At 42.4% G+C, this 15,464-nt stretch overlaps 1 protein-coding gene across 1 annotated transcript in view; it reads right to left on the bottom strand.

The window, feature by feature from the left end:
* Positions 1 to 15,464, bottom strand: part of RGS11 (regulator of G protein signaling 11) — a 1,486,254-nt gene that overhangs the window by 1,420,993 nt on the left and 49,797 nt on the right. Inside the window, exon 2 of the mRNA XM_086939774.1 lies at positions 8,853 to 8,949. Coding sequence (XP_086795900.1) covers positions 8,853 to 8,949 — 97 coding nt within the window. The remainder of the gene's footprint in view (positions 1 to 8,852; positions 8,950 to 15,464) is intronic.

The following is a 15,464-nucleotide window of genomic DNA, read 5'->3' as shown; positions in this document are numbered from 1 at the left end:
CAGGTGGAACTATATCAGCACAAACCCAAGCCTAAGGCGACTGTTGGACTTGACCCTTTTTGCAGGCTCATCCCTGAACTTTTTGCTATCCTCCTGTATTTTGTCTGACCTTTTTTTGTTGGTTTTAAGACTCTGGGCACTTTACCACTGCTGATCAGTGCTAAAGTGCATATGTTCTCCCTATTGTAAATTAATGTATTGATTGGTGATTCAATGATTGGTTGGTTTGGTTTACCTGTCAGACCCTAGTACAGGGCACCAGGAGTTCCCAGGGCTTGTAAGCCAAATGCTGCTAGTGGGCTTGCAGCACTAGTTGTGCCACCCAGAGGAGCAGCCTTGTAAAGTGTGTCTAAGGCCTGCCATTGCAGAGCCTGTGTGCAGTCTGGTACTGCCATGCCGACATACACCCACTTGCCAGTCCCTAAAACACCCCTTTTTTTCATAACAGACACCTCTATGGTAGGCCCAAGGACAGGGAGCATTGTAAGTATAAGGTAGGACAAGCCCTGATGTGTGTGCATGTCCTAATAGTGCATTACAGCCATTTTCGTTTTTCACTATTGCAAGGCTACCTGTTCTCCCTAGGCCAGAATGGGTGGTTATATTATTACATCTTATAATCCTAACTGACTCAGGGAACACGGTAAAAATTTGAGTTTAGTATGACTGGACTCAGAATGATAAAATATATCTTTTAGTGAAGTTGGTTTTAACATTCTGTGTCTGAAAATACCACTTTTAGAAAGTAGGTATTTTCTTGTCTAACCTTCCAAGCCTGCCTCTGCTAGGTTGTGTATTCCTTGTCTGGAGTTTGTGAGTGACAGGGCTGGGGGATTCCAGGAGACAGGGTGAGTCTGCCCAGTGGTGAATAGAGAGATCTGCATCTAGATAGGTGGGAGGAGTTGCATCTGGGACCTAAATAGGACTGTGCCTGTCCCTCACAATGCCGGCTCCACCCCCTTTGGTGCGTCTGATGTCTCTGCCCGGCACAGTGAACGAAGAGAAGGAATCATGTTTACAAAGTGCTCCAGGGCTGTACTTTCCCTCCACAATGTTGGCTCCACCTCCTGTGGGGCGGCTGATGTTTCTGCTCTGCACTGTGAAAGGAAAGAAGGAGTCATGTAAACAGAGTGCTCCAGAACTGGTTTGGACTGGGCAACGGCCCGCCAGCCCTCAGAGGACAAAGGATTTTGGGGTATAAATATTGGGACCCAGATCCAAAGAAATTAGATCACTTTTGGACTACAAGAAGAAACCTATGCTGAGGAGAGGAACCTGTAGAAACTGAGGAGAGACTATCCCTAAGCTGAAGTGCTGCTTGGGGGATTGGCCTGCAGTGGTTGCCTGACTACCAAAGAAAGGAGAAAGAACTTTGTGTACTTTACTTTCAACTTGTGAAGGATCTCCAAGGGCTTGGAAGAGAGCTTTCCCCCTGACCGAAGTCTCAGGACAAGTAGACTTCACCAGCCTTTGTGGATTGCTGCTGGAAATGATGTTTCAGTGGATACAGAGGCAGGGAGATGTGACCGACTCTCACGACCAGCCCGGTGTCCTGTAGGCGCCACATCGAACAACGTCTGCCTCGAACAACGCAAGCTCTGAGCTCACCGCCTCTGTCCTGATGCCGTCACCGAGCCGTTGCCTGCACCGCGACTGGTGGACACCGTGACGTGCAATGCCTCGCTACTCCGACTCGTACTGGTTTGACCGAAAAGGTCACTGTTGCTGACTTCGAGTCCTGTGAACGCATCGGAGTTGGGCACCGCCACGCACGTTTCAGGAGGCATCGCCCAACTCGTACCACTGTCCAGACTGATCGACGCCAGCTCCTGAACTCCGGCTCTGTCGCCGCACCACAAGCTGGAAGCACCGCAATGAAGCACCGTCTCACCCTGCAACGTACTCCATGGACCCACCTACTCCGTAAAATGGGCTGCTGCATGCACCGCATCGAGGGACGACGCGTCCTGCAATGCTTTCATTTCTGTACCACGACGAACGCCGGAACCGGCTCACACGCCTGTGCCGGCTGCATCAAGTAAAGGTACTGTGACTGAGTCTGTCGACATTTGAGTGGGCCCAGACCAACACGGTCCGCTCAATTTGTTAGACTCTGTGTTATTTCAGCAACGCTGTAGCCGGAAAGGGCTACCGACTCACACAGAACTGTGATTTAAGCATTTTTAACAACAACTCTTGATTTCTAAAAGTATTGTGGATTATTTTTGTCTACAATGGTCTTGTGGTAACTCTATATAAAATATACTTATTTTTATAAATATAGAACCTGTGTGGTGTCCATTGTAGTGTTGTCACTTGATTACTGTATGTGTTCACAAATGCTTTACACACTGCCTCTGAGATAAGTAGGTGTTATTTTAGGAGTGTACCCCATTACCCTGACTAGAGGAGAGGGTCCCTATTTGTCACAAGTACCTACTTGTGCCAACTAAAGACCCCCAATTCTAATAGCCACGATAACTACAAGGGCTTGGAAAAACATTAGCAGCCTGGAGTTAGGAAGTCTCCTGAAAGCCACGGGGAGAGATTGTTTTAAACATACTGACATTGACCCTTTGACCTCATACAATCACAGATCATTGAAGTGGTCTGTAGTATTGGGAAACAATACTATTGTTAAAAAAAATTACAAGCTGTATGTTGATCTGTTGTCCCCATATACTAACTCCCCAGCACAGGAAATTCCCATTATGCAAATTCGTGGAAATATGTCTTTAGGACTGGGGGAATTGCTGACCAAAAATAATAAGCGAATAAAAAGGGGACAGCAATACTCAGCGAAGGGGGATACATGGTATGACAAAGGCTGCCGAAATGCTAAAAAGGAACTTATAGTGGCTGCAAAGAGTAATAGTGCGCAAGCGCTAAGGGAGAAAAGGAGGTTCTATAAGAGCTTAATTGCTAAGGCAAAGAAAGGTTGGGGATGGAGAAAAACTGGTCTGAACTATTGGAGGCGTGTAAGGTAAATGACCAGACCTTATTCTGGGGTCTGATTGCTAAGGGCTCCGGAGGTGGAACCCCCAACAGGGATAGGTTCCTTGAAGCAAATGTTTGGGTCTCCTATTTTTCAAAGTTATACTCCCATAGTAATACTGAACCTGCATTTATTAATGAAGATCCAGAACCTAACTTGAGTGTTACACCCCTGTCTTTTAGTTTGGCAGAGACTATCGAAGCCATAAACCCGGGAAAGGATCCTGGACCGGACAGGATCTTGGGGGACCTATGGAAGCATGAAAACATGATATGGGCCCCATATGTTAATTGTCTTTGTAATGATATTGCCAAGGGTGCCCCTATTCCTGATACGTGGTGGGGGGCCGAGATTGTAACTATCTTTAAAAGGGGGATCGTATGAATCCGGCCCATTATAGACCCATTAGTCTAATTGACGTTCTACAGAAAGTATTTGCGAGGTAGGTTTTAAGTAGACTGAGTTCTTGGATTGAGGAGACTAGCACCCTATCCAAGTACCAAGCAGGTTTTAGAGAACGGATTAGTACAATCGACCAGGTGTTCAGATTTTTGTGCATCATCTCGAAATACATTAAAATAAAGGGGGCACATTTGTACGTGGCCTTTGTTGACCTCAACGCAGCCTTTGACCTGATCTCTTGAAACTTACTGTGGTCAAGATTGAGGGACCAGGGTGTTCCTGGGGAAATGTTGGGACAGATCGTCAGGCTGCACGAGGCAAATTACGCCAGGGTGAGATGGGGCCTAAATGGAGAACTGTCAGCTCGTATTGAAATAAATAGAGGTGTCAGGCAAGGATGTGTGCCGGCACCAACATTGTTCTCCTTGTACGTTAATGATATACCAGATACGCTCTTGGGCTGCGAGCATGACTCTCCCAAGTTGGGTGGTGACCATGTGCCTGCGCTGGTATTCGCAGATGATACTATTTTAATTTCACAGACACCGAAAGGATTACAAAACTTACTAGATACCTTTCGGTCTTACTGTGATGTTAAAGGATTGGAGATTAATTAGTCGAAAAATAAGTATATGGTGGTTAATCCCCATAGAACTTTAAAAAAAAACATTAAGTGTTAACACTGAATCGATTGAACATATTCAGAATTTTAACTACTTAGGTATTACAATAGATACTAAATTAAACTGAAAAACCCAAATAGATAAAAGCAAAATGAGCCTCTCACAGAATTTGGTACCAATAACAAAGCACCATAAGAGTAGTCACTTCAAAGCTGTCACTCCAGCTATGAAGTTATATAAATATAAAGCACAATCGGCCTCACTTTATGGGGCAGAGCTATGGGGCTATGCTGCTAAACACGCCTTTATGGTCCAAGAGAACATCTTTCTCAGGAATATCCTAGTGATTTCACGGCGTACACCCCTACTCCCACTCACAATGGATCTGGACATCCATCGTACTGATGACCACGCTGCCTTACGACCCCTGTTGTATTGGGTCCGTGTGTGGTCAACAGACGAACTAGTAGATTACAGAGAAGCCCTGAAAGAAATTCTGAAGATAAAAAAATACCACGAAGTTGGTATGGTTAAACCATATCGAGGACTGGTTGTTGAAGTTGGGGCAGAGTCACTACTGGGTGGGTCCTGAGGGTCTTACTTTGAGCTGTAACAAATTGCTAAAGGAACGATATTGGGCATGTGTTTTAATTCAAAATTACACAACCCGGCCTTGGGGGTTTTATCTCTCAATTATCTGGAAATGAAGACAGAGAGTAGATTCGAACCCTTTATGGACGAGATTCTACCACGCCTAGCCAAATCACTGTACGTAAAGTTTTGTTATGGCATATTGCAAATCAAAGTTAATACCGCGAGATGGGCATGTTATGAGGGTAATGTAGGGAAGGATGACCTGGCTAGATGTGAATTGTGTAGCAGCGGCGCCAGAGAGGATGAAGCGCATTTATTATTTTTTTGTTCTGCATACACATACTCGAGGAAAAAGTGGATAAAACCCATCTGCCGCCTCCTGGGATTTAGGCGTTACTGTGGGGCAGAAAGAATCCTTAGAACTGAAACAACGCAATCAACTGTTTTTAGTGTAAGCAGATATCTCTTTTCTGTGGCAATAGTACAAAAGAGACGGGGTCTTAAGCTGTAATGCCCTTTAGTTAGTTTATATATAATGTAATTGTCTTACAAATTTGAACCCTTTGTATCTCTATTAGGAAAAGGGAGTAATAACACATATGCAAATTATGTTCCAATGAAATATTAATTTTAAATCTGTGATTGTAAATATTCTTTTCATAGTGATGTATGAATTGTGGGAAAATGGACCGGAATGAAAAATTGGTTCTTTTTTAAACATTGTATGTATATCTTTTATGGTTTTTGCCTTAACCGAAATAAAGATTTTGAATGAAAGCCACTGCCCATCCCCTGCCATCCAATGTAGAAGAAGCCACAGCTACCTATATGGAATGGGTAGATTCCGCGTGCAGGAATCTAGTGCCAGTCAAACAGTGCATTCCCAAGCACGCACTTCCTTCTGCCCCTTGGTATTCAGAAAACATAAAAAGGCACAAACTCGATTGCAAGCATCTAGAGCGAGTTTGGAGGAGAGCGTATAAAAACTCCAATAAAGAGGCTAATAAAGCAAGTCTTATACTCTATTAAAAACTTCTCCTTGACACCAAAAATACATATTTTGGGGAACAAATCAGGAATGCGAAATCCTTTTCTAAAGAACTTTTCAAAACTATTACCAAACTTACGACCCCGACTAACCCCAAAACAAATAGCAGCCCGGAACTCTGTGAAACACTTGCCTCCTTCTTTTTGAAAAAGGTGGATACTATTTTTTCCTCCTTTATTCATCAGCCAATTGAGGTGAATAAGGTCTCAGGTATATGGTTGAATAAGGACAGTAAATTCATTCCCATACTGGACTGCTTCACGCCACAGGATTCAGAGGGGGCAATTAAATTACTGTCTGAACTTAGGTCTGGTTCCCCTTTGGACCCATGTCCAGCATCTGTGATCAAACTGGCCCCAGGCATTGCTGGGCAGCCCTAACCCCACTGTTTAACAACATTTTAAATTCAGGCTATTTCCTCAAACCTTGGAAAACAGCATTGATCCTTCCTTCACTAAAAAACCTAACCTAGATCCAAAAGACCAGAACAATTATATACCTATTTTGCATTTTCCTTTGCTAGCAAAATTGGTTGAGAAGGCCACGAATGGCCAGCTCAAACACAAAAACAACAGTTGATAGACAGAATGCAGAACAATGTCATACATTCACCCCAGTACAGAGATCTGGGCCTAAACCCATTGTTTTTTTGCACTCCACACCACCACAGTTCAGACATGGCCATATGCAAATCAGCCTTGACCCTGTACCTCATGGGAACAGTCCAGCCCGAACTGCCAAGCCATGTCTTCCCTGCACCGGAATCAAGCATTCTAGGACCGGTTTCTGGCTATCAGCCATCATCAGCCAGGATAGCTTGATTCCAGTGGTGTGGAGAGCACGGGACTCACGTCTGAGCATACCCTTCCCACTCGGGGTGACAAATGCAAAAACAATAGTTGATGGACAGAATGCAGAACAATGTCATACATTTACCCCAGTACAGAGATCTGGGCCTAAATCCATTGTTTTTTTTGCACTCCACACCACCCCAGTTCAGACATTGCCCTATGCAAATCAGCCTTGACCCTGTGCCTCATGGGAACAGTTCAGCTCAAACTGGCCAGCTCAGCACATTTCTTCAAGCTAACTGTCTGTTGGACCCTACGCAGTTTGGCTTTCGTGCTGAACACAGCACTGAGCTGGCCCCAATTAAATCCACAAAGGAGATTAGAGAGGCCTTGGACCAGGGTGGCACCGCAATACTGATCATGTTGGATCTTTCGGCAGCCTTTGATACGGTCCATAATGAAGTTCTTATGGACCGTTTGTCCGAAAGAGGGGTCGAAGACAAGGATCTCCTGAGATCCTTTCTTACTGATAGGACACAAACCATGGCCTTGGGTAAAGATAGAGCCTTTCTCTCTCCTGTGTGGGGTACTGCAGGGGTCATCTCTGAGTCCCACATTATTTAATGTGTACGTGTCACCACAGGCAGCCTTGATTAGATCCTTTGGGTTCCAACTGACCTCTTAGGCGGAGGACATGCAAATTGTGTTGCCTCTTCAGCGTGGCAGAGAAGGAGAGACAGGATCAAGATGCCACAACTTTATGCAACCTATTGCAGGCTGGATGTCATCAAACTGCCTAAAACTTAACACAGATAAAACGGAGGTGATCATATTTGGGAACATCTCAAATCTCTGGACACCGGACTGGTGGCCAAGTGCAATAGTCACATTTTCGGCCCCTGCTGTAAAGGCTGAAAAATTAGGGGTGATTGTTGATTCTAAACTCTCATTTGGTGACCAGGTTAAGTGGAGTTGTTTCAACCAGTTTCTACATCCTCAGAATCTTGAGTAAAATTAGATTTCTCCCTCCTGAAGACTCTCTGAGGATAGCAGTCACAGCGCTCATTCTATCACGACTGGACTACTCTAATAGTCTCTATTTGAACATCCAACAGAGACACTTGAACAGACTCCAGATTGTACTGAATGCTGCAGCCAGGCTGCTAACGGGCACACCCAGGTTTGTTTCTGTGAGGAGGGGAATTAGAGATCTTCACTGGCTACCTGTGAAACAATGTGCATAATTCAAGGCCCTTTGCACAGTTTTCAAGGCCCTAATGGGCATTGGTCCTGTCTACCTGAGACAACAGATACAATGGTACGTTCCTGGAAGAGTGTTGCGCTCTTCGTAAGCAAAACAAGTAATCGTTCCTCTGTCAAAAAAGCCAGCTGGGGTGGTAGGAGCTTTCTCCACTGTGGTACAAAGGCTTGGAATAGCTTACCTCTGCATCTTAGGAAAGCAAACGAGCTCCTCCCTTTCAGGAGGGGATTAAAAACCTGGCTTTTCACTTGAACAACATTATGTTATCTATAACCAGGTAGGCAGTCCCCAGCCTCAGGATACACTCGGGTAACAGTGTGCTCTAGAAGTTTTATTAACATTAACATGTACATTGATCTGTCAGGGACATATACAATTGGACCAATAGATGCAAATGTTATTTGGCTTGGGAGTATGCAGTTCAAAACCAGACATACTACTGACACATCTGGAGGAGAATAATTTGAAGCAGATAACTGAAGAGAAAATGATTTAAACAATTAACAGGCATGCAGAGTGTTGAAGATAAGGCAGCAGAAGCTGGGTAAAAAGTTAACTTGATCCTGTATCTTCATAGGAGTGTTTTGCTGAGAACAATAAAATAGCTAGGAAATCAACTGTGATAAACATAGCAAGAGTAGTGGTTAATAGATTAAGCAATATTATGAGAACAATGAAATATGTTTTTCTACTGTAAGGTGATTCATTATGACTCCCCAGATCTTTTAGCCTTTCATAGTTTCAAAGATTTATGTATTTAAACTGCAAAATGTTTAGAAATCTTAGTGGTTTGGAAGAAAAATTGGATGGCGAGGAGTTCTTGGTGTAGGGAAGATTATAAGCAATTTAGGTGGGGAAATTTGAAATTTAAGATAAAGGAATAACAGAAGGAGCCTTTACTGAAGCAAAGAACATTTTCAAAACAGAAGGAAATCCAGAAGTAAGCAAAGTCCATTAACTCAAAATAAGTGGGCCAGCAGGCTTGAAAAGGCAAATGTTGCCTGGAATGATTGAGACCTTGGATATAAGAGTACATTAGTTCATCGAGCAGGTGAGATAGTTGTGTTGTGCCATTCCTTCTCCAAAGTGTATGCATTCCTCTATTAGATACCTGATGTGCTACAAGCAGAACACTCACCCATTATGGCATGGGGAATAACTGTAATTAGTAGCCTTTGGTTCCTCATTTTGATGCCCACATCAGGGTCCTGCATGGCCACAAGTAGTTGTTCCATCTGTAAAGAAATGGCAAATAAGGGAGGTGAGTATCTGTTCTTAACATCAGTCAAGCAAGACAGACTTCACTGCCACATTTATTGTGGGAGGGAGGCATTGTCCAGAGTAATACAGTAAAACATGAATGTAAATAAGTAGTTGCAACATGACTCAGTAGTTGCCATTCATTTTTTAGTTTGTTGTAAAAAATCTTACTTTTCCTGTATTTGGAAGTAGTATACAAGAAACAAAATGTCCTGCCTAAAACAATTATTCCTGGTGTATCCCTTTTGATGTGAAATATTATTAATAATTTTAATAACACTGGTTTTGAAAAAAAATCCAATAAAAACAAATTCTGGTTTGTACAGTAATTAAAAAAAAAATCTGGACCAGCAAATTGAAATAGGAAATATTATTTTTGTGTAATTTTAAATATTTTAATACTAACATGTAATATGAAAAATACATAATGGGTACCATATGTAATATACTCCTATATTGGCATATCAGGGATCTAATGATATTTACATACTTTCAGTCTCCTGGTTATAGCACCAGAACCCCGTGATGGTAATACTGGAGCATATTACACAGTTATCAAATATGTAACTTAGAATAATAGGTGCAGTAGTGTAACAAAACTTGAGGGTACTCCCCTGCAAGGTATATGGAGGGCCCCCCTCCGACCACAGCCTGAAGTTCTCAAGGTTTGGACTGTGCTGAGGAGGTCCCCGCACTACTGTTGCTCTTACTGGAGTGGGAATAGTCATTTTTACCCCTCCACTATCCAACACTTTTTCTACTGTTGCTCTCACTGGAGTGGGAATAGTAATTTTTACCCCTCCGCTATCCACTACTTTCCCTACTTTTGCACTGTTTGGAATGGGAATAGTAATTTTTACCCCTCTGCTATCCAACTCTTTCCCTACTGTTGCATTCACTGGATTTGGAATAGTAAATTTAATTATTTTGCTCTTCAACACTTTTCCTACTGTTGCACTGTTTACATTGGGCAATTTAAGTTAAAACATTTTTTATAGTTGAATGTTTTATTTTTTTATTACTTATAAATATTTTATTTTTCTATAATTTTAAAGTTTTAAAATATATTAAGGATAACAGTTCATTAATTATTTTAAAGTACACATACACACATATACACGTGTTACCATCCTTGTGGGGACTATGAGCTCCATTACGATGTCGGGCGGATCGCCACCGCCATGGTGGCGGTGGCTATCCGCCTGACAGAAATGCCCGCCCGCCACCCTTTTCACCCCGCCACATTACAATGGCGGGGGGACCACTGCGGAGGGAAACACCGCCCGCCACTTTTCCACCCCGGTCGCCTTGCGGCCGGGGTGGAAAAGGAATATTATGCCTGCGGTGTCTAATAGACACCGCCAGACATATTATGATGCGTGGTGTTTATTGCCTTTCTGCGGCGGCGATGCCACCACGGAAAGGTATGCGGTATTCCCTCTGGGGGCCCCCCGTGGGCCCCCTGGGTGAAGTACAGGTGGGGGTGCACGTGGGGGGTACCTGTGGTACCCCCCTTCATTGTAATTTGCAAACCGGCAGGCACTGCGCGGTGCCTGCCGCTTTGCAAATGACAATGTGAAAGTGCATTTTCAGCATTGTGGCGGGCGGTGCAGAGAGCACCGCCCGCCACAATGCTGAAAATGCAGGATGTGCCTGCCACTGTGGCGGGCACATCCTAATGGCACCCCCGGGACCCCCGCCCTTATGGTGGGCGGTCCCGATTTACGATGGGATGACGGGCGGGCAAAGTCCGCCCGTCATCCTAATGGGCCCCTTAGTGTGAATACCAGCCTTGTGGGGGCTAACCTTTCCCAATGTTTTTAAAACACACAACTAACAGAAAAATGTTAAGAAAAAATTCATGATACAGGATCCTGCTTCAAATTTGCAAATATATTGGTATTTAATCGTGCGCACAGCACCATCCTTGTGGAGACTTGAACACGGGCTACCATCCTTGTGGGGACCTAGTCCGTAACACTATTTGTGATTGAATACAGTTGAAGGCACATGGCTAAATGTTTATTTTAGAGACAATATACACAAACAACATTATAATATATTCATATATGAATTGCTGCATATATATTAGGGGTATACATTAAAGGCAGATCATGTTAATGTGCCAGAAAATATCATATCATGCTTAATGAAAGACATTCAAAGTTGCATTTGACCTATTTATTAGTGCTTAAAATCTTAGGAGATAAGGGAACTAACACATAAAGAAATTGACATAAGGAACAAAGGAAGTCAAGTGGAATCGAGAGCTTGAGTTGCTGCTTACATTTTTACCAAAATAGATGTTTAAGTCCACACAGAGATACTGAAATAGTGAAATAGTGTACATTCAAAGCTTAAATCCCATTACAAAGGGTGTGAAGCTAATGATGTTCAAGTCCACACAGAAGTTGTGTGTAATTATAGAAATGCTCAAGTTCCCACAAAGATAGTGTTTTATTACAGTGTTGTTCAAGTCCCCACAAAGATAGCGTGTTATTATAGCGATGTTTAAGTCCCCACAGAGATAGTGCATGAAGGTGATTGTGTTTAAGTCCTCATTAAAATAGGGCCCGATTCACAAGGGTAAACGTAGACAAAAAGTCTAACTTTACTACTTTTCAGTATTCACAAAGGTAAATTTCGACCAAAAGTCTAACTTTACTACTTTTCGAAATTCACAAAACCCCATAAAGAGAATGTGAAGCTGATGATGTTCAAGTTGAAGCAAACAAAAGGAGATGATGGATGGAGTGGTGAAACCTTTTAGTCACTCAGCCCCAGTCACAGATCTGCGTTGAATCCATCATCGTTCTTTAGCTAACTTCGCCACCCCAGTTCAGCCCCAATATTATGCAAATCCGTCTTGGCCTTGTGCCTCATGGGAACAGTCCAGCCCGAACTGCCAAGCCAGGTCTTCCCTGGACCGAAAGCATGCATCCTGGGACCGGTTCTGGGATAACACTCCCTCATAAGCCAGGCCAGCTTGAATCCAGTGGCAAAATGAGCAAGGGACGCACGTCTGGGTCCCAACTTAGGGCAAACAAAACAAACACAAGGAGATGATGGGCTGAGTGCTGAAACTTTTCAATCACTCACCCCCATTCACAGATCTGGGTTGAATCCATCATCGGTCTTTAGCTCACTTTGGCACTCCAGTTGAGACCCAGCTGTATGAAAATCAGTCTTGACCCCATGCCTCATGGCACACCCTGGTGCTTTAAGTCAAAACAGAGATCGTGTTTAGTTACTTGAATGCTCAAGTCCCCACAGAGATAGTATGTTTTTAAATTGATGTTCATGTCCCCACAAAGACAGTGTTTCATTATATTTTTTTTAAGCCCATACAAATACATTGTTATTATAGTGATGTTTAAGTCCCCACAGAGATGGTTCACAAAGATGATTGTCTTTAAGTCCTAATTAAAATAGGGCCCGATTCACAATGGGAAAGTGTAGACAAAAAATCTAACTTTTGTACTTTTCAGTTTCAACAATGTAAACTTAGACCAAAAGTCTAACTTTACTACATTTCTGTATTCACAAAACCCCATACAGAGAATGCAAAGCTGGTGATGCTCAAGCCAAAACAGAGCATGTGTGTAATTAAATGAATGTTCAAGTCCCCACAGAGATGGTGTGTGACTATAGTATTACCACGGTCACCAAATAGAATGTGTGTGATTATAGACATGCCCCGGTCCTGACAGAGATACTGTGTGATTATAGACATGCCTAGGTCCCCACAGAGATAGCGTGTGATTATAGACATGCCCAGGTCCTCACAGAGATAGTGTGTGATTATAGACATGCCCAGGTCCCCACAGAGATAGTGTGTGATTATAGACCTGCCCAGGTCCCCTTATAGATAGTGTGTGAGCATAGACATGCCCAGGTCCCCACATAGATAGTGTGTGATTATAGACCTACCCAGGTCCCCTTAAAGATAGTGTGTGATTATAGACATGCCCAGGTCCCCACAGAGATAGTATGTGATTATAGAGATGTCTTGGTCCCCACAGAGATGATGTGTGACTATAGTATTACCACAGTTGCCAAAGAGAATGTGTGTGATTGAAGACATGCCCAGGTCCTCGCAGAGATAGTGTGTGATTATAGACATGCCAAGGTCCCCACAAAGATAGTGTGTGATTATAGAGATGTCTTGGTCCCCACAGAGATGGTGTGTGACTATAGTATTACCACGGTTGCCAAAGAGAATGTGTGTGATTACAGACATGCCCAGGTCCCCACAGAGATAGCGTGCGATTAATGGGATGCACAGGGATAGCACACAGAGATAGTGCATGATTGTAGTCATGTACAGGTCCTCACAAATATATTTTGTGAGTATAGTGACGTTTAAGTCCCCACAGTGATAATGCGTGATTACCGCCATATTGAAGTCTCCACAGTGATGTGTGTAAGGATAGGTATTTTTTTTTTGTTTTTTGTTTCATATAGCGCAAACTAGACCTGAGACATTTGGTATCAGAGCTCTTTACATGAGCACCAGTTTCATTACAGATGGCCCAAAACAAAACTGAGATTCTAATTTTAAATACTAATAGTGATTTTATTCCTGGAAATCTTAATCATCAAGCCCTTAAGTCGGATCCAATATATTATTTGGGGATTTATGTCTCTAATCAATATGGGCAGCTCTATAAATTGAACTATGGGGTCATGCAGGTCAAAATTAAAACTTGTTGGATAATTGGTCACTTTTACCACTAAGTCGAGTTGCCCTTATCAAAATGTCTATACTTCTGCTACTCATTTTTTTGTTTACAAATATACCCATAAAAAACAATATTAGTTACTTTAAAGAGCTTGAAACTATGTTCAGAGAATTTGTTTGGAGTAAGACAGCACCCAGGGTTAAACTCTCTGAATTACAATTAGATTTTAACCAGGGTGGGTTAGTATTACCGCAAATTCGGGCATATTATGAAGCAGCTTTTTCAGATTTAACAGCCCGTCTGTTGGCATCAAAGGGTCAATTATACAACTTTCTCTTGGATGAAATGGTACAGGAATCCGTCTTGCAGATTCCGATATTACTAAAAACCTCTAAACTCCCGAAGAGGACCAGATATAAAGCTCTGCAGGAATACTCCCTTAGACCAAAATCCTTTTTTTAGGCAAGCTAGTTCTTCTGGGTTTCACTATCTGAAGCTAGGTGAATGTAAAAGCTTGGTCTCCAAATTCAATCTAGTCATCCTAGAAATTGGAATGAATGTGGTCTAGAAGAGCTGGGATGTTTTTTAATTCTGAACAGAGATCCAGAATAGAAGTGGTGACTGAGGCAAGCCTGGATTTTTTGAATATTTACAGATTATATATATTTTTCAATAGATACAATCTTTCATCTAGGTGTGCCCGGACTAAACTGGTGACCGCTCTATTTGGTCCCAAAGTAAGAGGGGTGGATAACTGGTACTATCCTTTGTGCACCCTAAGTGAGTCACCACTGGTTGAGAAATTTTTAGAAAGAGTAACCCGGGAAACTCAATGTGGTACCTTTTCAAGTCAGGAGTTGCAGGCCATATCACAGTTAGGGAGCAATGCTTTAGCTGGCAATTTTAAAAATTGCCTTTTTGTCTCGGTGGATGGCATACTATACACCCAAAGCTCTCAACAAAAAATATCCGGAAGTAGAGAATAGATGTTTTTGTTGAAGGACAGAAGGGTAAGGGGCCTGGCTACACATATTATTTACATGTTCAAGGTTAAAGCAATTCTGGGGTAGGATTTTTTAAGCCATGAGCTGGGCAATTCAGAAGAGGGTAGATCCAGAGGTGGCGGTATCCCTCTTCGGTATTACTAGATCTAGGGCAAACTTGACAAAAGCAGAGGAGATTTTTCAAGCTATTTCTTCCCTTGTTGCTCGCTCCCTAATTCTTTTGAATTGGAGGTTGGTGGAAGCACCTTTAAATGCGAGGTGGCTAAACAAAATGAAACAAACCAGGATGTTTGAAGAAGCATATGCAAGTTGGGTAGTTGCAAAAAAAAAAGTTCACTGCGAATTGGAAATACTTAGAGAATCTTGAAACTATGATGGAATACAAGTCTTTTCGATCTTAGCACTTTAGCACCTTAGCTAGCTAGAATTGTATATTCATAATAAGTTGGGATATTAACCTAAGCACTTTTGGAAAGTGGGCATTTGTCCTGAGTATGATTACAATATGCTATTTTGCACTTATTCTGCACTCTCATGGTATTGGTTTTATGCATGACTTGTATGTCCTGATCTAATGTAGTTCTTAAACTCCTTATTGGAAAAGGGGTATTCTGCCAGATTATGGTGGCAATATGCTTTTTTGCACCTACCTTGTACTTTCACAGTAGTGAATGTATTTATGACTTGTATGTTCTGCTCAAATGTGTTTTTTAAATTCTCAGTAAATCATTATTATTGTTATGCCCCATATGCTCTGATCTATAAAAAATATGGGGGGGAAAAACAATTACCAAAAATATATAA

The sequence above is a fragment of the Lissotriton vulgaris genome, chromosome 10, assembly GCF_964263255.1.
Source record: "Lissotriton vulgaris chromosome 10, aLisVul1.2, whole genome shotgun sequence".
NCBI lineage: Eukaryota > Metazoa > Chordata > Amphibia > Caudata > Salamandridae > Lissotriton > Lissotriton vulgaris.
Note: the sequence above shows the minus strand (reverse complement) of the source record. Positions and strands in the feature narration are given on the sequence as shown.